Source organism: Ovis aries, chromosome 2 (genome assembly GCF_016772045.2).
Source record: "Ovis aries strain OAR_USU_Benz2616 breed Rambouillet chromosome 2, ARS-UI_Ramb_v3.0, whole genome shotgun sequence".
Taxonomy (NCBI): Eukaryota; Metazoa; Chordata; class Mammalia; order Artiodactyla; family Bovidae; genus Ovis; species Ovis aries.
Window position 1 is genome coordinate 87,681,573 of NC_056055.1, and position 24,896 is coordinate 87,706,468.

Below are 24,896 nucleotides of genomic sequence, written 5' to 3' on the forward strand. Positions count from 1 at the left end.
CAATAGGTGCTACTGTTCTGTGGACAAACAAGATATAAAATTATTAAAAATTCAGTTTTAGTAAAGAATAATGGATTTTAAAATTTGCCTTTTGTTTCCCACTGATAATCAGTTTTATCTAAATTTTTATTCTGAGGCATAATTATTTGCTGAGGGCCCCATATTTTTCATATTTCTATAGCGTAACATACCTTGTGTATTCACAGAAAAAAAATTAAGTATGCATAGAAAACAGTTTAAAAGGCTGGAATAACAACAGTGATATTTTCTAGCGGGGTTTAAGAATCATTTTTACTTCTTTAACTTTTTCTGTATTTGCTGAATTGGTTTAAATAAACTCTATTTTGTTTATAATAAGGAAAAAATTCCAAAAATCTATTTTTATCTGAGCAGGGGAAGCCCTATAACTTAGTGATGCCTGAATGCCTGCTAAGTTGCTTCAGTTGTGTCTGACTGTTTACAACCCTCTGGACTATAGCCCGCCAGGCTCCTCTGTCCATGGATTCTCCAGGCAAGAATACTGGAGTGGGCTGCCATGCCCTCCTCCAGGGGATCTTCTCAACCCAGGGATTGAATCCCTGTCTCCTATATTGCAGTCAGATTCTTTACTGCTGAACCACCAGGGAAGCCCATAATATAGTGATAGGGATTTCCAAAATATGCTTCAAATATACTTGTTCTCTTGGTCACTCAAAACTTTAACTGAAGGCAAGACTATTAAATTATCATAAATAAAAACAATGGACTTACTATTTAAGATAATGATGACACAACATAAATATTAAAACAAATTTGAACTTTTTTATGACAGATGAAACCCAAATCACCTACAAAATAACTTGGAATCAAGGTTAGTGATTATTCACATTTTTACCTCTGCTTATACTATTTAATATACAACAGTATAGGACAATAGGCTAAACTTAATAGGAATGATCTTTGTCTATAGCACTTGATACTTCTATATATTATGACAAAAATAATAATGATTTACAGAGATTTTAGGAAATAAAAACAGACAAAACAAATAATATTGCCTATAAAAAAAAGGGTAAAGAGGTAATTAACAAAAATCAAAACAAAATTAAGTGCATGGCTAGAATCAATTAACTATTCTAATAATTAAGACTGTGAAGAAGTTAGGAATTATATATGTATAAAATAAAATCCATATACTTATGAAATCTACCATGAATTCAAGTACTGAAAAAAAGGACTCAGATTAATAAAGGTTAAGTACTAAATCTGTAAGACTCAAACCTAATATTTATAACATACATTCAAAATAATAGTTGAAAGCCAAAGTTGAAATTCTCGCTATATCAAGTCATAATCCCTTTTTTAAGTCCCTTACAAAAATAAAATAACTTTTACTCACTTGAAGACTTCTTTGGTGAGAGACTTGTCAAGTGTTTGAAACAAAAAATAAGAAACTATGTGAAAGGCATCACGGTTCAGCTTGTCAAACATGTTCCTACGGTTTAAAAGGAAATAAAGACAGGAAGAGGTTAAAAAAAGAAAAGGTTAATAAAACAGTATCACAAAAAGCTGTGTAAGAGTTTGATACAGATTAGTAGTTTTCATTCTGTTTAAGAGGTCAAAACAAATTAATTTTTCTATTTCATGTATGCATTTATAACCAATTAAGTAACACATGCAAGTTTTTATATTTTGGTTCTGAAAATATAGATCAAATAGAAAACTGGTAGAACTTTATTTCAATGAACACATTCTACAAAAAGAAAAGGAAAGTCTAATTAGGTAAAGAGAAAACCATGGCTAAGATAAGTGATGATGTGATACCAACCAACATTTTCTGACAATAAAAGACTTAAAATTTATTGACTGTATTGGTCAGGTATTATTTTAACTAAGCCTTTGACAAGCAGTAACTCAGCTGATCTCCACCAGTCATATGAAGTTAGTGACTGTACTTGCAGCTTTAACATGAAGTATTTTATTTAATCTCAACAACATTAGAAAGTAGTTTGATTTTCCTCATAATACAGATGACATGACAAATAGATCTAAGTACCTCTGTGAACACATAAAGCTATTTTCCTGAAATAAACTTTCTGAGTTGGAAAAACATTAACATTAAAATTCCCACGCTTAACTTTTTGTCAAATAACTCTTATCCTTGGAATGTTTCTATTCCTCAAAAAAAAATACAAATAAAGTTCCTACCTCCTTATCATCTCTCAAACCTGTTATTTTTTTTTTTCACATAGTACCCTGTTCTCTTCAACACTTCTAATTTTAAAAAGGATAACCTTTAAAGAAAGGTTTGCTCACCCACTAGACTAAAATTTTATAAGGGAAAAGTTTATGTTTGCTCTGTTCACCACTGTATACCCAGGTCCAACACTGTGTTCAATTAATATCTGTTGAGTAAAAAGTGAATGAATCACCTTTTCTTTCCATTCCCAATGCCTTCTGTAGTTTAGGTCCACCTAACTGCAAAGCCTTGATTCTCCCTCTAATCCATTCTCTGTAATACAACCAGCATGATTTTTCCAAAATGCAAATCTCTGGGGCAAATATCTAGGAATGGAATTACTTGATCATATGTTAAGTGTACATTTAACTTTACAAGCAAAGTGACTATACAATTACATGCTCACAGAAACTAGAAACACATAAAATTTTGCACCAACATATATAAGTAAATGTGGGACTTCCCTGATGGTCCAGTGGTTATGACTCTGCACCCCACTGCACAGGGTGTGAGTTCAATCCCTGGCCAGGAAACTAAGATCTCTGCATGAAGCATGATACACACAGCACAGCCTCTGTGTGTGTGTGTGTGTGTGTGTGTGTGCACGCATGTGCACACACGTGCATATTAAAAAGCAAATACATTATTTTGCCAACAAAGTTCCGTCTAGTCAAAGCTACAGGTTTTTCCAGCAGTCATGTATGAATGTGAGAGTTGGACTATAAAGAAAGCTAAGCAGCAAAGAATTGATGCTTTTGAACTGTGGTGTTGGAGAAGACTCTTGAGAGTCCCTTGGATGGCATGGAGATCAAACCAGTCAATCCTAAAGGAAATCAGTCCTGAATACTCATTGAAAGGACTGATACTAAAGCTGAAACTCCAATACTCTGGCCACCTGATACGAAGATCTGACCCTGATGCTGGTAAAGATTGAAGGCAGGAGGAGAAGAGGACGAGAGAGGATGAGATGGCTGGATGGCATCACTGACTCAATGGACATGAGTTTGAGCAAGCTCCAGGAGTTGGTGATGGATAGGGAAGCCTGGTGTGCTACAGTCCATGGGGTCACAAAGAGTTAAACATGACTGAGTGACTGGACTGAAGTGAACTGATGTGTGCGCGTGTGTGTGTGAATCAACTAAGTGAATCAAATTTTTTTTTTAAAGCAAATTTGATGCCATATTCATGCTTAAAGAATTTTAACGGGGATGTCTGTTTCAAAAGAGTAGATCCCTTCCACTAACCAACTAAGATGACTCTAAAGACATGGTGGGGGAGGTGGGGGGTGGAAATCTATGACAATGTAAAAAAAAAAAAAAAAAGATCACTGAACCAAAACTTGACTGATTTTAGTTAATTTTGAAAGGCAGAAAGCAGACTGCAATTGTACAAACCAGAGCAGAGAAAAAACTAAGATTGCCAAAACAATAGAGATGATACACTGACAACGGGAATCATTCTCAGTGGAGGCCTCAAGATTTAAACTTCTCTGTCATACTTTGGGGCATCAAATCATGTGACATAAATGGAACATTTATTAATACAGAATCATAACTTGATAAATGCTACCCACTGGTTGTCAATTTTTAGGCTAGACAAAGCATTTCTATATATAAATAGTAGTAACTTCTAAACAAATAGTTCCCAAGCAAAACTTATTATAATTACAGCTCTAACCTTTGACAGCAGGTGCTCACTTGTGTCCCACCAACTGGAGCCCTGCCAGCTCTTCTGGCCACGGGATTCTCCAGGCAAGAAGGCTGGAGTGGGTTGCCATTTCCTCCTCCAGGGGATCTTTCCCACCCAGGGTTCCAACCAGCGTATCTTACATTGGCAGGCAGATTCTTTACCACTGAGCCACCAGGGAAGCCCTACACCCATATTACTGATGAGGAAACTAAGGCACAGAGAGGTTAGGAGTCTCTAAATCTTGACACTAAAACAATTTTAATACAGCTGAAAAAGTCAAGAAAAGGGAGAAGGCAAAAGAGGGTAGTAACTAATTTTCGTATAAAGAAAAGGCTACCTTCACTGTGAAATTACTTAGCGGGAAATCAAGAGATACTTTTAAGATTAATACATCAAGAAATAGAGGACTAAGCACATTATTTAAATACTGTCACAAGAAGGATGGAAATAACATAATTACAAATGTCAAGAAGATTGAGAACAGGATCCCAAATTTTCGTTGGCCTTCAGTGGGGAAGATAATACTGTGTAAAGTTGCTAAGACACAGAAATATAAAAAAAGTTTCTTTTTATAATGAGACTGTAACATTTATAGCAGAGTAGGAAGGAGCCTTTACTTTTCACCTTAGTACCACTCTCCACTGGTTTTTTGCTAACTGTGGCATCAGTTCAGTTCAGTCGCTCAGTCGTGTCCGACTCTTTGCGACCCCATGAATCGCAGCACGCCAGGCCTCTCTGTCCATCACCAACTCCTGGAGTTCACTCAAACTCACGTCCATCGAGTCCGTGATGCCATCCAGCCATCTCATCCTCTGTCGTCCCCTTCTCCTCCTGCCCACAATCCCCCCCCTCGCCCCCCGCCCTCGCCCTGCATCAGTCTTTTCCAGTGAGTCAACTCTTCGCATGAGGTGGCCAACGTACTGGAGTTTCAGCTTTAGCATCATTCTGTGGAATGCTTCAGTCTAATAAGCAAAAAGTATAAACTAAAGAGCAACTACTTTAACAGCCCCCCTTGAGTCCTAACGGCGTTTCTATACAATGGAAGGCGGTGGCTCTCCGTTACCAAATCGCCCCCTCCCTTGACTTCACAGACCAACCAGCTTCACGACCAAACCAGGACTAAGCCCCCACCTCCAGTTTCGCCCCAACTGCAGACTCGACTTCCTACAAAGCGCTCCCAGCTAGGTTCCATAACGGACAGTCTCTGCCACCAGGTCAGCTGCCGCTAGGAGCAAAGGCTTTGTAGCCAGCGCCGCACCACGGTAACCGACTACCTAATTATCAACCCGCCGGTCCGCAACAGGGCGGGCTGCACCAACGTAACCAGTCTCAGACACCCCCGCCGCCAGCCCAGTCCTCCTTACACTCCGAAGTGCGTGTGTGACACGGTATTTCCGCAGGCTATGGTCGCCAGACAAGGCTCGAAGCCGAGCGCCTGCAGGTACATCCACAGACGCTCCTTTTCGAAAGAAGTGACCCAGGCCGATCTCATCTTCGCCGTAGGCAGGGCCCGGCAAAGGAAGAAAGCACAGGCTCCAAGGACTGAGAGGGCCCCTCAGGCTTCTTTCCTAAGGGCAGCCTAAGGTGGCGGCGGCCCCTCCACTGCCAACACTTGAACCTCTCTCGTTCGGAGCCATTTCGCCTCAAATGGCCTCAAGTAGCCTGAAATTCTAAAGTCTCAGGAAAATAGAACCTCTAACTGTAGCACCGCACAGCGGCCAGAGCAAAGACACCACAAACCGAGCGTCCCGCGCTTCCGGAAGACGCCGCCCGGCTCGCGGTGGAGGACGGGCTCCCTGGGAGGATTATATCTCCCGCCATGCAATGCGCCCTCCCCTTGGTCTTTTCCGCGCAAGACCGGCGGGGAACAACAAGACCCAGAAGGCTTTGCGGGGCTGGGGAACTTTTTCGCGCTTGCAGGCTTCAGCACGGCATTGTTTGGCTTCGCGCTTCCTGACTTTTTGTCTGATCTCTGTGTTTCCTCTCGCTCGTATATGCCTACTACGTCAGATAAAAACCACAGGCCGTTATTCAGTGTAGTAGAAAAGGCATTCTCAGCTATTCTCAGTATATGTGTAACCCTGAGCATGTCGCCTCATTTCTGAGCGTCGGGGCTATTATTAATAAAATCTTCAATGCCCTAAAGTGCCCTAACCCTAAAGTTCCTTTCAGCTCCTTACTTTAAGAAATCTGGCTCTCCCCTACGCATATACCTTTCCTCTGCAGCCCTGTCAATTGATGATTGCTTTCTCCTCTACATGCCGTACGTATATCAATACAACCAGACCTGGAAATGGGGTGGGTATCCTACTTATTTCTTATCACCAGTTTAGCCATTATTGCCTCACTAAAACCACCAGCTTATTTGAAATGTATGCGGTCACCCGCAACTCTTCCTTATGGAGGTCAAGTATAAGATCTCCAGGTTGCTGGACCTTGTTCTGAAATTTCGCATTTAATTCTCTGTCTCTCCAACGTTACTCCTGTAATAATTTTTTGATGATTTCATTGTCCATGTATTGACCTTTCCAATGCCCTGGCCTCTCAGTTTCTTGACCTCTTCTCAGCACCCTAGCCCCCCTTCTCTTTGCCAGATTTATCTGGCAGAAAACAAATCACTATTGAATCAGTTCTCTGCCTACTCCATACCTGAAGTTTAGCAGTTTAATGCAATCATGATGCCTGGTGTCATCCAAAATTCATGATAACTGAAGTAGACTTTTAGGCCTGCCCTCTCCACCCTACTATTTTTCCCAAATCTCACTCTCCATACAATTATACATATAGTCTTCCCTCTCTTGATCTTCCAGTATCTTCCTCCTCCTCACTCTCAATGATGAACTTTGTTCTTAGTTGATAGGTGCTTCCCAAAAAGAACCTCCATCAACAATTTACCAGTCTGCCTATATCTATGCCCATATAGTCTTCCTTGTCTCAGGGTGTAGCTACCTAAGACCAAGCCTCTCGCTCATTTGATATGCTGTATTCCTTTTCTCACACTCCAGTATTTGTCCTCTACTCTCTCCTGCATCATCAGTTCTCCCCTCAGTATATAAACATGCTGTTAATATCGTCCATATAGGCCATTACAAATTATTGAATAGAGTTCCCTCTGCTATACAACAGGTTTTTATTACTACCTATTTTATATATAAGGGCTTCCCTTGTGGCTCCAGCAGAAGATGCAGGTTTGATCCATGGGTCCAGAAGATCCCCTGGAGATGGAAATGGCAACCCACTCATTTTCTTGCCTGGGAAATCCCATGGACAGAGGAGCCTTGTGGGCTACAGACTATGAGGTCGCAAAGAGTCGGACACGACTTAGTGACAAACTTTCACTGTCACTTTTCACTAAATTTTATACTTAATAGTGTGTATATTTCAATCCCAATCTCCCAGTTTATTCCTCCCCTCCCTTATCCCCTGGTAACTATGTTTGTTTTCTACATCTGTGAGTCTACTTCTGTTCTGTAAATAAGGTCATTTGTACTTTTTTTTAGATTCCATATATAAGTGATATCATATGGTATTTGTCTGCATCTGACTTACTTGACAATCTCTAGGTCCATCCATGTTGCTGCAAATGGCATTACATTGTTCTTTTTTATGGCTGAGTAATATTCCATTGTATATATGTACTACATCTTCTTTATCCACTCCCCTGTAAATGGACATTTAGGTTGCCTCCATGTTCTGGCTACTGAAAGTTGGGATGTAGGTATCCTTTTGTTTGTTTTTAATAATACAATTTTTTTTTAATTTTGCAAGTCCTTTTATTTTTAATACTTTGGCTGCACCTGGTCTCAGCTGCAGCATGTAAGATCTAGTTCCCTGACCAGGAATAGAACCCAGGCTCTCTGCATTAGGAAGCATGGAGTCCTAGCTACTGAACACCCAGGAAAATCCCTGTTTTCAATAATATAATTGCAGTTTTTTTCATTTCCCCTCCCCTTTTTCTTACAAGTAATCTGTTGAAGAACCAGGGCTACTTGACCTGAATAATTTTCCCTGGTCTGGATTTCACTGATTGCATCCTCATGATACAGTTCAACATGTCCCACTGTCCCTGTCCTCTGTATTCCCTTCAAATTGACACCTGGCTCCAGAGGATTGACCAGACTCATGTATGATGCCTTTGGTAGCACTAGATGATGGTTGGTGTAGGCTTCTTCATCAGAAAGTATGCAATATCTGTTTATACCATTGACAGGCATTAATGCTAAGTGCCTAGATCCATAATTCACAAATGATTGCAAAATGTTGAAATTCTAATTTACCGTTTGTTACGGGCTGAATGTTTGTGTCCCCCTGCCAAAAATTTCTATGTTGAAACCCTGTTGCTCAGTGTGATAGTATTAGAAGGTTGGGTCTTTGCGATGCAATTAGGATTAGATGCAGTCTTAAGGGTAAAGCCCTCATGAATGGAATTACAAGAGGGTTTGCTTCCTGTCTCTGTTCTTCCCACTACATGGTGATACACGGAGAAGCCAACTCTCTGCAACCCGGAAGGGCCTTCACCAAAACCTGACTCTGCTGCACCCTGATCTCAGACTTCCAGCCTCCAGAACTGTGGGAAATAAATATTTGTTGTTTCAACCACTTAGTCTAAGGTAATTGGTAATAGCAGTCCCAACTAAGATACCAATTTCTTTTTCATTTGTCAGAGGGAATAGGAATACTTTTATGAGAGACGTTTTCCCTCATTTACTATTTGTTTACCTAGGAGTGAAGACATAAAGAAGGATAAACTCTTGATTCTTTCATTTTATTTACCAGTTTTCAAGATAATGAGTTGGTTTGCTATCATCCCCCCAAAGTGACCAATTAGGTTATTAGGTTGTGTGTGTGTGTATATAATATTTTGAATCCCATCAAATGTGAACACCATCAAATCTTCAATCTATTGCAGTTATTCTTATTGAAGTTCAGATTGTTCCATCTTTAGTCAATGGGAACTTCTTTAAATCAGCTTCTTTTCTACCTGAAATAGCAAGAAGTTCAAGGCTCATTTTGTACATTTCCTGCCCCAGACCTGGAATCAGCCATTTCTTCAAGACGTACTGCTTTCTCTAGTGGGAAAAGGTATTTCAGAATTACAATCTAGACAGTAGGGATGCTCCTCAATACTGCGCTAACCATTGTTTGTACAATTTTCTTAACTAATACTTATGTAATGCTGTTCTGTGCCAGGCATTGCTCTAAGATTTTCCAAATGTTTATGCTTCATAATAAACCTACAATTATCCTTACTATTATCCTTACAGATGAGGAACTTGAGGTACAGAAAAACTAAGTTTAAGGTCATATAGCTAATAAGTGACAGGGCCAAGATTAGAACCCAGAGTCTGAGCCTTTACCCATCATGATATGCTTCCTCTCATTTGACCTGTTTTTAGTCATATGCCTACCCCCAGGCCAGAGAAAACAAAACAATCCTTGACTAACAGACCCACTGAGACAACCCCTTCTCCCCCCGCCAAAAGAAATAAAGTGCTGTTACCAGAAGAAACAGTAATGAATTCGAAGAGGAAAAGAAAACAGTCCAATATATCAGTTTGGAAAAAAACAAAAAACAAAAAACACTGATTCAAGAGCCCATTTTTTATTATAGGCATTTTGATTATTAAACTTTGAAGAATTATATAAAATAATATATAATGCAGAACTAGAATCTGTTACAAAAGATTGGGTCAATCAGGGTTTCATTACAATTAAGACCAAGTAGTCAAAAAAAGAGATTAACCTCTAACAATTAATCCCTAAAGCCACAGGAATGAACACAAGCAAATATGAAGTTTAATGTGACACAAACTGTGTATTCAGCAAATGGAGATTTTTCTTGTTAGTTATTCAACATTTTGCCCTGAGAAGCCTCAGGGCCATTAGCATGAGAATGATTTGGTCCATCCTCCTCTTCCAAAGCTATAATATCTGGAATTTCATCAGTCTCAGATGTAAAGTCTGTGATACTGAAATCAAGTGCCTGTAAAAAAAAACGAAAAAATCTTGGATATTAAACCAAACACTAAAGAAATGAGTGGTCAATTCCAGGTGAGCTCTTAGAAACACAAATTAATACATGAACTTTACTTTCTCGAAAACTATGCTTTCTTGAAGATGTTTAGTCTTATCCCCACAATTCATTCATATTATAAATAAGAAACATCTCTTTACAAGGAAACCAACTAGTGGTAGAACATATGAAATGAAAGCTTTTGAAATTACAAGCTATGAAGCATTTCTGGTTATTCATCTATTATTCTCCTAAAAACAATAATACTCCACTTTTCCATGTTCTGATTTCCAATACTATAAACAGTTTGGAAAATGTCTAGGAACTGAAGAAGCAAAAGGTTCTGAATAGTTGAAACAGCCATCACAAAGCCCTAGCTCTTGTCTGCATAGAGAAGGCTTTTAGGGATAAGGAGTTCAATTAACTCTTACTTTACATACAATTATGATAAGCAAAGTAGTATTTCTTAACTAACAGATGACTAGAAACAGAAAAGGTATAATAAGTTACTAAAGGCTAAATCTTGACAGTAGAGGAAAAAATATCTAGCTGATTATCTAACGGAGACAAAATAACTAACAACAAAAACCCATCAAAAAACAGATGGAAGGGAGAATGAGGAGTTAGCGCTTAATAGGTTCAACCTTTATGCTTGGGATAATGATATAGTTCTGGAAATGGGTAGTGGTGATGCTGCAGAACACTGCAAATGTACTCAATACCAATGAACTGTACACTTAAGAATAGCTAAGATGGTAAACTTGACGGTATGTATGCATGAGTGCTAAGTCACTTCAGCTGTGTCTGACTCTGTGCAACCCAATAGACTCTTTAGCCCACCAGGGTCCTCTGTCCATGGAATTCTGTAGGCAAGAATACTGGAGTGGGTTGTCGTGCCCTCTTCCAGGGGATCTTCCTGACCCAGCAATTGAACTCAAGTCTTTTATATCTTATGCATTGGCGGGCAGGTTCTTTACCACTAGCACCACCTGGGAAGCCCTATGTTATGTATATTTTGCCACAATATTTTTTTAAATAGTTTTTAAAAATACATGAAGAGAGAATCTTTCTTTTTATTGGGTCTCTTACCTGGCTGTCTGTGGCCCTTACTGCACTTTTCCCTAAAAACCCAGGTGCTCAGAGGACAGTCCAAGACTGAGGTAAAAAGACTTCCACTATTTATTCCTGAGGCTGTTTGGGAAGATCAAACTACACTCCAGATCTTCATGAATTTTCACTTCGCAAAGATTATACCCAACCTGACACCCACAAAAGCCAACAACACTGATACACTGATGACAATACTGATAAATTGATGCAGGGCATCAGCCAGGCAAGTCAACAATTGCAATTTTATTCTTTTTAAGTTAAAAGATGTACCTTGCTCAGCTCTCTCTTCCAATCTATTTCTAGTAAATGTATATTTTAATATCCACTACCAGTAGTTTTAATAAATGTAGACTAGAACAGGAAGCTACAACACAAGAAAATAGAGAGGGATTTTTTTGAGTCCTAAGCAAGCAGGAGTTTTCTCCTATCAGAGGCTAGATTGCTAGAACAGAAAACACAAGCACTTTGACATCAGTAACACATTGGACTAAATCCCTGCTCTGCCACTTGTCTCTTTTCAGTCTCAGTTTTCTCACCTGTCAAGTGAGGAAAATTCCTAATTGATTGTGTGCCAAGTGAGGAGTAAAGATTGTATGGGCCTAGCTTGTAAAAGGTACTCAATAAATAGTAGCTTTAATTCTCTTTAGTTTCTTAAATACCACCCTGTCACACACATAAACCTCCAAAGTCACCTACAGATCAGCAACTACTGGCCTAAGGTAAGAGTTCTTTGCAGAAGACTGGAGGTTCCACACTTGTGGGTTAGGGAAAAAACCTCCACCACTACCGAAAACGGGGGCTCTAGTCCGTGAGATGTTTGGGAGAACCATATGAATAATTCACCTTCCATGTATCCAGAATGAAGTCAGAGTATCTAATTTTCATTATTTTTGACTATCACCAAAAACTTTGGTGGGCTTGGGAAAGAAAAGGGTGGGGGAGTAAAAAGGTAGCCATAGTCTATCAAGTTTATTTGATGAGTTTAATTTAAAATGTGGTGGTTGGGACTGCCCTGGTGGTCCAGTGGCTAAGACACTGTGCTTCCAATGCAGGGGGCTCAGGTTTGATTCCTAGTCAGGGAACTAAGATGCCACATGGCATATGGAGCAGCCAAAAATTTTTTTAATTAAAAAAAGAAAGAATGTAGTGGTTGTGCTTGGCCATCTTCATAAGGTTTTCAGAAATGTGGCACAAGAGAAATCACTTTGCAGATTTATAAAATAAATTCCTTTTCACTGACATAAAAAACTATCGTTTGGAAGGAGTATAAGGAGACTCTTGCCCATCAGGCATTCTGGGACCAAACTCAGAATAATATGCTTATTATGAAACAAATGAGATAATAACAGTCCCTCCCTGCAAAGACATTCAAGAAAACCAAGTGACCGTGCCAGGGTTCCAGGGAGTGACATCATTTTTGCAGGTTTTTCACCGTACAACCATAAGAGGGCAGCACTCATTCACAAACCTCCTTGGTATTTACTAAGATAATTTTCCAGAAGGTGGCACTGCAGGTGGGGCTACTACAGAAATAAAAACAGCATCTGGGGGAATTTTACTTGCTGGTAATCGTGTATGTACAAGCAGTGCTCATAAACATGACACAGAGTCAGGAAAACAGACTGATTTTGAAAGAGAAAATAATTGTGGCTCAGATGTAAAGAGTCTGCCTGCAATGCAGGAGACCCAGGTTTGATCCCTGGGTAGGGAAGGTCCCCTGAAGAAGGAAATGGCAACCCACTCTAGTATTCTTGTCTGGAGAATTCCACGATGGAGGAGCCTCCGTGGGTCGCAAGGAGTCAGACACGACTGAGTGACTAACACACATGCCTATGTTTCCTTGACATCAGTCTTAGTATTACTTACTTTCTTTGATCTGTCTCTTTAGGCAATGACAACAAAAGCAAAAGTAAACAAATGGGGACCAAATCAAACTAAGAAGCTTTTGCATAGTGAAGGAAACTCAACAAAATTAAAAAGCAACCTGTTGAATGGGAGAAGATACTGGGTTGGCCAAAATGTTCATTTGGGCTTTTCTATACCATCTAGGCTTAGTCAGTTTTTTTCCCCTCAAAATAACTGTCCTCCTTGGGGAAAGGTCTGTTAAACTAAAACTGCTAGTTTATCCAATAATAAAGCAAGGACACCATGCATTTTGAGACATGTAGACAACAAAATGACATGCATGTAGGCACAAACTTGAGACACAAAGTCAGACAAAACCATGTCAGTGTGCTCATGGGAAAAGCAAAGTCGGTGGTGTTCTTCCAGAAGCTAAGAGAAGTCTGCTTTATAGTCTGTCTTGCTCACTCAGAACAGCTTTGAGATCTGTCTCCTTTTCACAGGCAATTCAGTAGGTACTATTACTCTTACGAAGAGGAACCAGAAACTTTACCTTCCGTATAAGGAAGCCTATGTATAGCTGTAGTATATGAACTTTCCAATATATGAACTTTCCGACCAATCACAATCAGCCATAAAATACCACCCTTGGAGTTCTGAGGCAAACGATAGCAGGGTCCTGTCCAATTTGGACTAAAAAAGAAAAAAAAATTTAAGAGGTAGATTCTCTAGAAAAGCCACTCACTAGGGACAGGCAGGCGAGGGCATGGATTGGCTCCAACCTGGAAGCCCATCAATCATGCCAGTCCACTTTTCCAGAAACCAGAAGCTCCACTTCAAGTATCTCAGGGAGCCCCTCCAACTGAGCTCACATGTCTACTGACTCCCAGAGCTACCTCGAGGGGAAAATTAGTTCTCTAACTTAGTAAGGTTTGAGAGCTCATTCACATAAGTGCACGCAAAGCTATATGCTGCTTCCTTGTTTTCATGGGGAGACAGGGCAAAGCAGGGCAGAAAAAGGAGACAAGTTTTGACTTAGACTTCGGTTCTGCTGAAGGGCAGGTCAGGCCTTCAGTATTTAGCTCTATTTCACAAATTCTAAGATCGGCTTTTTTTGAAAAGGTTTGGCATACTGCAGCTTTGTTATGAGGAGATCTGTATTTCCTTCATAATCAACCCACACTAAGGGGATTAGAAGCCTGAACACCCTAGGCAGCAGGTAGTAGGAACTCCTTTCTACAGGGGGTTCGAAGTCTTCCTTTTTCTAATTATCTTCATGTGGTCTTCTAAAGGTACCTCACCCACCACTGAGGTTAGTGCCTTTCTACCAAAGTGACAACATGGTACATTAAGTCCAGCTGGGACTGGACACTGAACAATCTCATTCCTCACATGTGAGATGGCCCCTTAGCAAGAAATGCCGCTACTTTTACATGAGACTGATGCAAACAGTCACTCATGTGCTTCCTCTCAGCTGATTTCTTTTCAGCAAAGCAGTCAGGTACTTATGTACCTCCTTCTACTGGTTTAAAAACACGCTTTCAGGGGTCCAGTAAACAGCCAAATGAAAGGAACCACCACCACCTAATACCATTCTTAAAGGAACATTAGCTTTTGTTATCAAACATTCCATTTTTAACATTAGTCTTCCAATGTTTATACCAACTGCCCCCTGCCCCCAGGCCATTTGAATTCATATGTATTAAAAACCCTGTCAAGGAGGCGAAGCAGTTCCAAGAATGCCACACAAAAAGCACATGTAACACATAGCATAAAACCGATCTATTCTGCAGTGAATTTTATTGAATTCAAAGGAGGCACTTCTTTATGAAAAAATAGAAAACCCAGGGTACACAAGCATGCATTGTGAGACAAACCAGAGCTGAGGCCTGCTCAGAGCAGACCCCACTTCATACAGCAGCCTACAGGAAGGTGTTTTTATTCAGTACAGACAGCAACAGTAAGTAGCAAAAGAATGAGGCCATAAACGCCCTGAAACATGTGCGACTTCTAGACAGGCTCTGACCACTCTATTATTCTTTTCTTTTCAGCCAAGTAAGTAACAGACTTCCATGGTGGCTCAGAGGTTGAAGAGTCTGCCTGGAATGCAGGAGACCAGGGTTCGATCCCTGGGTCAGGAAGATCCCCTGGAGAAGGAAATGGCAACCCACTCCAGTACCCTTGCCTGGAGAATCCCATGGAAGGAGGAGCCTGGTAGGCCACAGTCCATGGGGTCGCAAAGAGTCAGACACGACTGAGCGACTTCACTTTCACTTTCTTTCAAGTAACAGAACTTATGCACTAATGCAGAAACTTTATAGCTCTTATGCCAGTTGGAAATGACTGAAGTGGAGACCTTTTTGCCTCATTAGCTGCCTGCCTACTTCAGAGCTGTCTAGCAGGTGTGTCAGCTCAAGAGGAGCTGTCATCTGGCTGGCTGCCCTGTGCATTGCTGACAGGGACAGGTTTAGGGTGTTTTCTACTCCGCCTGCCAGGCCTCCTGGCTGTACCTGGGGCCTGAGCACTCTCAGACTCGGTCACCTGCGGATAAAAGGGACCTACCAGCCAGTTGAGGGGTGTGTTGTTAACAAGATAATCCATCACATCATCTAAAGACTCCTTCATTTTCTGCAGCTGCCCCTTGCTGGAAGCGAGGAGGCCATCAGGCACTTCTTTAAAGGAGGCAGCATTGCGAAACACAGAGTAGATGTCACCAGCCATCACCCCCAAGTGGTTGGCCTGATCTTGAATGTTCTGCGGTAACCCCTGGATGTTGGACAGGAGGGTGTGGCACGTGGTCTGGAGCTGCTGAGTCAGGTTCCGGGCAATAGCAAGAGTACGTGATTCAATGTGCTGCAAGTAAGAGAAGTTTAAGAATGAGCTGTGGATTCAACAGTGGTATGTGTGACTTAGTTCACGTACATTCAGCTGGGATACGTACACCACACATGTGGATTCTTTAACTTTTTAAAATTCTCACAACATCCCTGAGCGTGGCAGTATTATTTCTCATTTCATAGGCAGAACATACAGCTTCCCAGGTAGCTCAGCTGGTAAAGAATCTGCCTGCAATGCAGGAGATTCTGGTTCAATTCCTGGGTGGGGAAGATCCCCTGGAAAAGGGATAGGCTACCCACTCCAGTATTCTTGGGCTTCCCTTGTGATTCAGATGGTAAAGAATACGCCGGCAATGCGGGAGTCCTGGGTTCGATCCCTGGGTTGGAAACTGGAGGAGGGCATGGCAACTTCAGTACTCTTGCCTGGAGAATCCCCATGGACAGAGGAGCCTGGTGGGCTACAGTCCGTGGGGTCGCAGAGTTGGACACGACTGAGTGACTAGGTGCAGCACAGGCAGAACATAAGCTATGCCCCAGAAAACAGATGGAAAATGGCTGAGTTGGGATTTGAACTACTGCTGAGTCTTCGAAGTTCATGGTCTTAAGCAGAAGGAACAGGGGAGACCGGACAGAAGGAAAATACCCTCTACATCAATAGGGCAACCGGAATGTTCTTTTTTCAAGTGAGATATGATATAAACAAATGATTAATGTTACTTTCAAGGCCAAGTGTATATTAGCTTTGGGAAGATAAAGAACCACTTTCTAGGACTACAATATGATATTTCTTCTGTCTGGAACATTCACCCCTTTAATGCCCTTTCACCTAGTTTATTCACTCCTTAGGTCTCAACTGACCACTCATCTCTTCCAGCAAACCATCTGACTCACCCATCCTCACTCCAAGGTTGAGTTAGTACCCTTCCTACAAAGCATTCTCATAGCAACTCTATTTATACTATCAAAAAAAAACCCACTATGGCAGTAAAGATACCTGTATTCACTTAGCTTGTACCTTTTATGAGGGAAATGCCTGTTTCTCAGGTAGCTGTGTCCTGACTGGGGCAATATACCTATCTGTAAGTTGTTAAAGTCACTGCCCATTTTTGCTTCTATCATATAACAAGCAACTTATGTATCCTGTATTGTTCAACTTTTGCTAGAGAAGAATATTCTAAGAGGAATAATAAGAACACTGAGATGCCTGGTAAGAATTTCTACACAGTCTGTAGTGGATGACTCTGTCCCAGTTGTCTCACCTCAGCACAGTGGGATTCATCTGTATCATCGTAGCTGATGCTTCTCTTCCACTCCAGCCAGGACAGATAGAGCTTATCCTGAGCATCGTGAATCTTCTGGTTGGCATTATGCACATTCTTCCTGGCAAGTTCAATCTGGAACATGTTAGAAGACAAAGAACCAACTATTAATAGATATTCATATTAGCCTGTTCTCAGATCTATGATGTAAAGCAGCCATCATCAATTCTTACAGAAATTCTTGGTATTTAAGGAGGTATCTCTGATGGCATATCAGAGATAGCACTGTTCTGTTCTGCCCTGTGTTAGTTGCTCAATCGTGTCGGATTACATGTCGGATTATTTGTGACCCGGTGGACTGTAGCCTGCTAGGTTCCTCTGTCCATGGGATTCTCTAGGCAAGAAAACTAGAGTAGGCTGACATTCCCTACTGCTGCTGCTGCTAAGTCGCTTCAGTCATGTCCGATTCTGTGCGACCCCATAGACAGGAGCCCACCAGGCTCCCCCGTCCCTGGGATTCTCCAGGCAAGAACACTGAAGTGGGTTGCCATTTCCTTCTCCAGTGCATGAAAGTGAAAAGTGAAAGTGAAGTCGCTCAGTCGTGTCCGACTCTTAGCAACCCCATGGACAGCAGCCCACCAGACTCCTCTGTCCATGGGATTTTCCAGGCAAGAGTACTGGAGTGGGGTGCCATTGCCTTCTCCGTGCCATTCCCTACTCCAGGGGATATTCCCAACCCAGAGATTGAACCTGAGTCTCCTGCATTGCAAACAGATTCTTTCCTATCTGAGCCACCAGAGAAGCCCAAGAGCATCGTTACTCATTATCAGTATGTATAAGTCAGCCAAGCAGCCATAGGACTTTACCGCCTCTTATTTACTAAACCACTATCTCCAATTTCCCTCTGGTTTAACACAGGTATGGCAACTGAAGGCAACTGAAATTAACATGTATATAACCTAATGAAAGAGAAAGGAACTTAAACTTCCTCTTCCCTGCTGCCAGCCACCTGCTTCCCCTTCCAAGAGTAAACTGGTTTCTAACGGCTGAACGATGCATGCTGTTCTATAACTTGGCAATCCTTCAAGGCTACTCAGTAGTCTTTTGTGATGCGTCAATGTAATCAGTCTATTAGTTGATGTGCACTGTTTACACTCTTTTGCAACTCTGAATGAATATACATTTCTGGAAGAAAAGCTGCTCCAGGCACAGGTGTGTCTCTTTAACTTTCCTCTTTCCCTTGAATCCTCCAGAAGTGCAAAAACACAAGTATACCTCTCCTCTACACCATCGCCCACAGAATCTAGCTTTGCAAATGCCACCAGACAGGAAAGGAAATCAGTAATCTGACCACTCAGAGTAAGATTAACACCGCTTCATGTATTCAGCTAATTATATACTTCCTTTTCTGTGAGTTTTCTATATACTCTGGCCCATTTTTCTACTGGCTTGTTCATAAGGTAAGATTAAAATTCTTGGATTTTATGATTTCGTTTATCCTAATCCCAGAGATAAATGAACTCACTTCAGCTACCTTTAAATGAAGTTGTACTCACCAGGTTGAAGTTGGAATGGAGCTGAGAAATGGTCTCCTGGCCTCTTTGCTTAGCTTCTTCAATCCTGCAGAGGGCCTGCTGGTAGGCCCGTGAGCGCAGCTTGGTGGACAGAGATCCCAGTCTAACATAGTAACTTGGCTTCTGAACCATATCAAATCCTTCCACTTTTTTGGCTTCTTTTTCTGAAGTTTTAAAGAAGGTGGGAAAAAAATGGAAGCCTTAGGGATCACAGCTCTAAGTGCTCTAAGTGACAAGGCCTAAACTCTTAACTTGGATCTTGTCTTCGTTGATTCCACCCACCCATCTGGTAATTATGCACCCCTTTGCCCAAGATGGCGCCTATCTGCTGTTGGGCTTGGCAACCCAAAACACGCCACTGTGACATGTCATCGACACAGGTCTCTTCCCACCAGAGTGTCTTCCCTGGCACACAGTAAGCACTAAATATTTAATAATCCCAGACAGTAGCCCACAAAGGGCAATCCATTTGCAGAAAGTATTTCTTTAGGTTAATTTCTCTGGAAGTTTCTAAAGTTACTATGTACAAAAGAATCCGCCTGCAATGCAGAAGACCTGGGTTTGATCCCTGGGTTGGGAAGATTCCCTGGAGAAGGGAAGGGCAACCCACTCCAGTATTCTTGCCTGGAAAATCCCATTGACAGAGGAACCTAATGGGCTACAGCCCATGGGGTCACAAAGCACTGGACACAACTGAGCAACTGAGAATCCACACATGCGGACAGTGGGGGTGGGATGGGGGAATGGAGACTGACTGTCAACAGGCATGAAAGATCATGAGCTTTACGCTTTGGGGATGACAGAACTTTTATCTTTGGGGTGATAAAAATATTCTACAACTGGATCGTGGTGAGGCTCATGCAACCAAAAATGTAGAAGGAAAACAGGTGAATTTTTTGGCATAAAAAAGTATATCTCAATGAAGCTGTTTAGAAAAACTGCTCTAAGATTCACTGGAAGAAGTTCCTTGGTGGCCTAGTAATTAGGGTTCTGGACTTTCACTGCCGTGGCCCAGGTTCAATTCTTGGTCAGGGAACTGAAATCGCATAAGCTGCATGGCATGGCAAAAAAGGAAAGATACAAAACATTATTTCAAGGCAAGAATCCAATTACCTAGTTCATCCTTAGTAAGAGGGAGGTACTGGTCGACCAGCAGCTCCGATTTGGTGAGTGCATTTTCTACTCCACTGCTCATCAGCTGCATCATCCGACTTCCTAGGACGGTGTTAATGCTGCCACTGACCACGGACTTGGTCTTCTCCACACTCCCAGTCACAGCTCCCTTGGTCCTGTCCACCACCCCAGTGATTGTGCTGGTCACAGAATCCTTGGCCCCCGTCACAGTCGTCGTCACAGCATCTTTTGCCCCAGTCATAGCCCCTTTGGCATTGGCCACAACCTATGGGGAAAAAAAGCAGGCCATCTGGCTGGTGAGAAACATGGGCATAGATACCTATAGAAAGGTCTTAACTAAGGCAGCACAGTTGAAGAGTTAAAGGATGAGTCTGGCCCTTTTACTTTCTAGTTGTGGGTCTTGGACAAGTAACTGAGAGTTGATGAGCCTCAATTTTCTGAACAGGTATAAATGCCCAACCTGCCACCACTCAAAGGTTGTCAGAAGACCAAAAGAGGGAAATGGATAAAAACTTGTCGAGGTTTTTTCCTTTGTTTTAAACTAGATGAACCTGTAGTGAGGCACAAGTGGGACTCTAGAGAAAAATGGCATTTTCCATTGACATGCTTCTACTGAGCCCCTCATACATGCCTGTAAGCAGAGACACAGGTACCATGCACACTGCCCCAGGCTGACACACAGGCAGATGTACCAGTTCCCCATTCTACTGGCTGTGCTCTCAGATACCAAGTAAGAAAAGGTTCTATTCACCACCTCTGCATTTATCCAATACCACAAAAGACTCAGCGATTTAAGGAAGCAATTTCACCTGCAGAGATGAAGCCACAAATTTAACAGAGATCAGACTAAAGTCTGGCCCAAAGGTGGATACCTCATCTCTGCTCCTTAAGACAACCTTATAACAGTTCAGGAAGTAAGAGAGTGGTCATTACTCTTTCAAAAATATATTCAAGGCTGGAACAAATAAGTACTGCCTGTTTGTGGCCTGCAACAGTCTGTATTAAACAGATAAAACTTAAAAAATGTGAGGTGGCAAGCCTCAGCACTCTTGTCCCAAGCTCACCTGATTTGTTGGCTGATTCAGAATAGGCAGCTTCTCCTCAATCCTGTCTAGCCCCTTACAGGCATAGGTATTGGCAACAGCAACTAGAAGAATCACAAATGGTGAAAATGTTAATAGTCTGGTAAGAGTGAACACATAACTTGAACCTTTATTCTTACTATGGAAAAACAGCAAAAAATATTTAATTTACCACACAATACTTTGTCTGGTTTCTCCAGTTCAGAAAGGAGATCCTTGCCAGGTTTCCAGCAGCTTCCTTCTACTGACAGGGAAATAAGGATGTGTGTGTGTGGTGGGGGTAGGGGAGCAGCAAGCTGAGGGAGTGACAAGCCAACAAGAAAGGTGGCCAGGAAGCCTCTTCCTTATCAGTTGTCCCCTAAGGTTAAAAGAAGCCAGGCTTCACCCAAATCCTCATTCAGGGAATGAGGCATCTGAAAACCCTCAAAATTAGCATTTCCATGCTAGTCTAATCTCTGCTGCTGCTGCTAAGCCGCTTCAGTCGTGTCCAACTCTGTGTGACCCCAGACAGCAGCCCACCAGGCTCCCCCGTCCCTGGGATTCTCCAGGCAAGAACACTGGAGTGGGTTGCCATTTCCTATCCAATGCATGAAAGTGAAAGTGAAGTTGCTCAGTCGTGTCCAACTCTTCAAGACCCCATAGACTGCAGTCCACCAGGCCCTCCATCCATGGGATTTTCCAGGCACGAGTACTGGAATGGGGTGCCATCGCCATCTCCAAGTCTAATCTCTGCCTACACTTAATTCAGTAGGTGGCAGTATATTTGGGGTTATCACCAGGAAACAGTGTGCTAACAGCACCCTGGATCTCCCTAACGAGACCCAGAGTTTAGTCCAAGCTCCCCCACCGACGCCCAACATTTGCAGAGCAGCAGAGTTGGAAAGCTGATTTCCAAAAGGCTCCCCATAATCCTAAAAGTCCATGATGGAATAATTTGAGAGAATGATTTAACCCCTTATTCCAAAGCAGATAATAAATGTGGAGAAACGGAAAATGCCACTCCTAAGTATATATATGAAAGAACATATGTCCACACAAAAACCTGTGTACAAGTGTTTGCATTAGCATTCATTGCTCATGATAGGCAAAAGTTAGAAGCAACCCAAACATCAACTGATGAATGAAAATGATATATCCACACAACAGAATATTAAATTATTCCATATTCAAAAGAAATGAAATACTGAGATGATGCTACAATTTGGATGAAATTTGGAAACATTATGCTAAGTGAAAACTAGCCAGTCACAAAAGACCACATGTTTTATGACTCCATTCATATTACATGTCTAGGATATGCAAATCTATAAAGAGAAAATAGTAGTTGCCTAAGGTTGGGGAAAGGGGGGGCTGTTGGTGGAGTGACTGAGAATAAGGTTTCTCTTTTTTTAAAAAAACATGGTAAAATATGCATAACAAACTTCACCATTTAAACTATTTTTAGGTGTACAATTCACTGGGACTCACAATATTGCTCATTCATAATATTGTGCAACCATTACCACTCTCATTTCCAGGACTTCTTCCTCACCCCAAATAGGGGTTTCTTTCTGGAGAGATGACAGTGTTCTAAAATTGATCATGGTGATGCCTAAACAACACTGTGAATATACTAAAAGCCACTGAATGGTACACTTTAAGTGGGCAATTTGTACACTGATTTATTTTTAAAGCAGTTCATGTATACTGTGCAGTCCCAAAGAAGTCAGTTATTTCAGTTTACTCACTGATTCCCCGTTTGATCTCACTTGCCAACACAGAAACATCTCTGGGGAATTTCTTTTTTAATATCATATTTGCTGTTGCTCTGAAGCAAGCCTTCTATAACAATGAGCATCACCTGGCAGTTCTCAGAAAAGGGAGTATGTGTCTCAGGAAAGGCTGAGGATTCCCTGACTGATGAAAGCTCAGGGCGTAAGGCTAGCCTTCATTATTCAAACCAGCTTTGGGCTCAGTCGCAGTGACTATATGGGACTAAATTTTGAGGCCAAAATGAACACTCACTTTGTGGCTCTAACTTTTGGATGATTGGCAGTGCGCTGGTCACAGCCACAGAAGTGATGGTCTTCATGCCCTTCTCTGCCATCTCACACAGAGACTTCAAGTAAGGATGCTGATCCTTTGTACTGATGTAAGCCGAGGACACCAGATCATACGTGGAGCTCACCAAGGGGAGGTTGGCCACCCTTGTCACCACACTCTGTAACCAAGAGGGAGGGAGGAGTTAATGTCTACAAAACATGGCTGGTGGGGAAAGGAATTAAGAATCGTCCGTCTATTTATAAATCATACCAGCTGTGGTTCATCTGCAACAGATGCCATCTTTCTTGCTGGAGAAGAAGAAATCTGCAGAAGAGAGGCTTATTTCAGAACACTGTGACAAGATTCCCAGATTAATTCTCCAACCCCGGGTTTCAAGTGAGCAAAATTCAAGATACAGTCAGTGGAATCTGAACTGCTCCCACCCTCTGACTCTCAGAGGTCTCCCCTGAGCAAACAAGTCCTGAAAGAAGGCTTCAAAGCTCACGGGTACAATATACCAACTTGAAGTGTTCAATTCAATGCCTTCCCCACCGGGACATTAGAGACACCTTTTGAAGAAAAACATCTATCCACAAAAATGCTAACCAGGTAACATGCATGTAAAAACTAGGGAGATATTTCAAGGAGAAGGTATCTTGGCCAGTCAGGCCGATCAAGATGGAGCACTTTGGGGTGGGGGTGCGGAGAGTCAAACTTTTCTTGTCAAAGAACCGAGACAAGTTCAAGGGACATTGAGGTGCTCCAAGGATCAAGAAACTTTTCAGGGAGTTTTTAAATGTCACTTTAGTGTCCCCAACGGCCCACACCTACACAAAACAGCCTCACTGGTAAGCAGCAGGGCTGGGAAGGCAAGAACCAATCCCTTCGGAGCCATTCTGCGGCCGAGAGTTCCAATTTAACCAGAAATGAGAACCACGCCGAAGGCGGAAATCAGGCGCCAGTTATCAATAGCCCGTCCGCGTACCCCACAAAATTCATCTTTAAGACGATTTTCTCAGGCGTTTCCTTTTAACTAATGTCCTCTGGGGTCGATTGGAAACTGCTAGCCCCAACCCAACCAAGAAGCTACAAACGCACCAGGGAAGCGAGCAGAAAAGCAAGCCTCGATCAAGGAACAAAAGGGAGGGTGGAAACGCAGGGCCCAGACACCGCCCCTCCCCAGCTCGGGTCCCGAAACCGCCGCGAGGCGAGCGTCTGGCCCGAAGCCCGCGTTGGCCGAGCCACAGGGACCGCAGAGGGGCGCGCACCCACCAGCCAGCAGATGCCCAAGGACGGAGGTCCGGCGAGTCTGTGCTGCGTTCACAGCTCACCGACCCGCGCGCCGGAATATATACCCGCCCCGCCCCCGCCCGCCCCCGTGCCACGTGACCCCCGGCCCTCTGCCGGGGCGCAGGGGGCGGCCCTGCCTGGATCAAGAGTGCTAGGGATCCCCGTGCGAAAATGCGGCGGGTGCCCACGCTGGCTTTGTAGTTTCGTAAAAGGAAGTGGGGCCCCGGAGGCTCAGCGGTAAAGAATCCGCCTCTAATTCAGAAGATGAGGGTTCAATCCCTGGGTCGGGAAGATGCCCTGGAGAAGGAAATGGCAACCCACTCCAGTGTTCTTGCCTGGAGAATCCCATGGACAGAGGATCCTGGCGGGCTACAGTCTATGGCACAAAGAGTCGGACACTACTGAACGACTCAGCCACCAAAAGGCAGCAGAGGAGTTGCCGCGAGGGACTCACTGTAACTAACCTGTTAATTTCCACCAGTTCTGGGAATAGAATTGTCTTTAAAAATGGAAACAATGGCGTTTGGACTGCTATTTATAGCAAACAAATAACTTCCAAAGTGTTGTGAAATTCTAAAGGATGACGGACATGTTGAGAGGGCTATTGTGTTGCTCTTTTTACTTTAAAGTCAGTTTCTTCAACATCTGTCTAAAGTTGAATTGGAATTTCCAAAAAGGCCTTGAGAATATACTCTTCCAGCAAGACTAAAACCCAAATCACTGCGGTCTGATAGCTGCCTAAGTTTACTATGCAAATAGCTTTTTGTTTGTTTTTTAATTAAAGGATGATTGCTTTACAATATTGGGCTGGTTTCTGCCCTACATC

The 24,896-nt window shown here is 42.3% G+C and overlaps 2 protein-coding genes across 4 annotated transcripts in view; both read right to left on the reverse strand.

Annotated features, from left to right (window-relative positions):
• HAUS6 (HAUS augmin like complex subunit 6) overlaps positions 1-5,684 on the reverse strand; it is a 43,871-nt gene extending 38,187 nt beyond the window's left edge. The window contains exons 1-2 of the mRNA XM_012126676.5: positions 5,272-5,684; positions 1,379-1,474 (exon numbers count right to left, since the gene is read on the reverse strand). Of these exons, the coding sequence (XP_011982066.2) occupies positions 1,379-1,474; positions 5,272-5,399 (224 nt within the window). The 5' untranslated portion in view covers positions 5,400-5,684. The remainder of the gene's footprint in view (positions 1-1,378; positions 1,475-5,271) is intronic.
• Positions 5,685-9,493: 3,809 nt separating this feature from the next.
• Positions 9,494-24,104, reverse strand: PLIN2 (perilipin 2). 3 transcript variants are annotated; one of them, XM_015092734.3, is made up of 9 exons: positions 24,053-24,104; positions 23,051-23,104; positions 22,763-22,958; positions 20,741-20,823; positions 19,656-19,941; positions 18,525-18,706; positions 16,969-17,103; positions 15,435-15,725; positions 9,494-9,890 (listed from the first exon to the last, which is right to left on the reverse strand). In XM_015092734.3, the coding sequence occupies exons 2-9, from the start codon at positions 23,078-23,080 to the stop codon at positions 9,750-9,752; spliced, it is 1,344 nt and encodes a 447-aa protein (XP_014948220.2). In that variant the 5' UTR covers positions 23,081-23,104; positions 24,053-24,104; the 3' UTR covers positions 9,494-9,749.
• Positions 24,105-24,896: the final 792 nt, after the last annotated feature.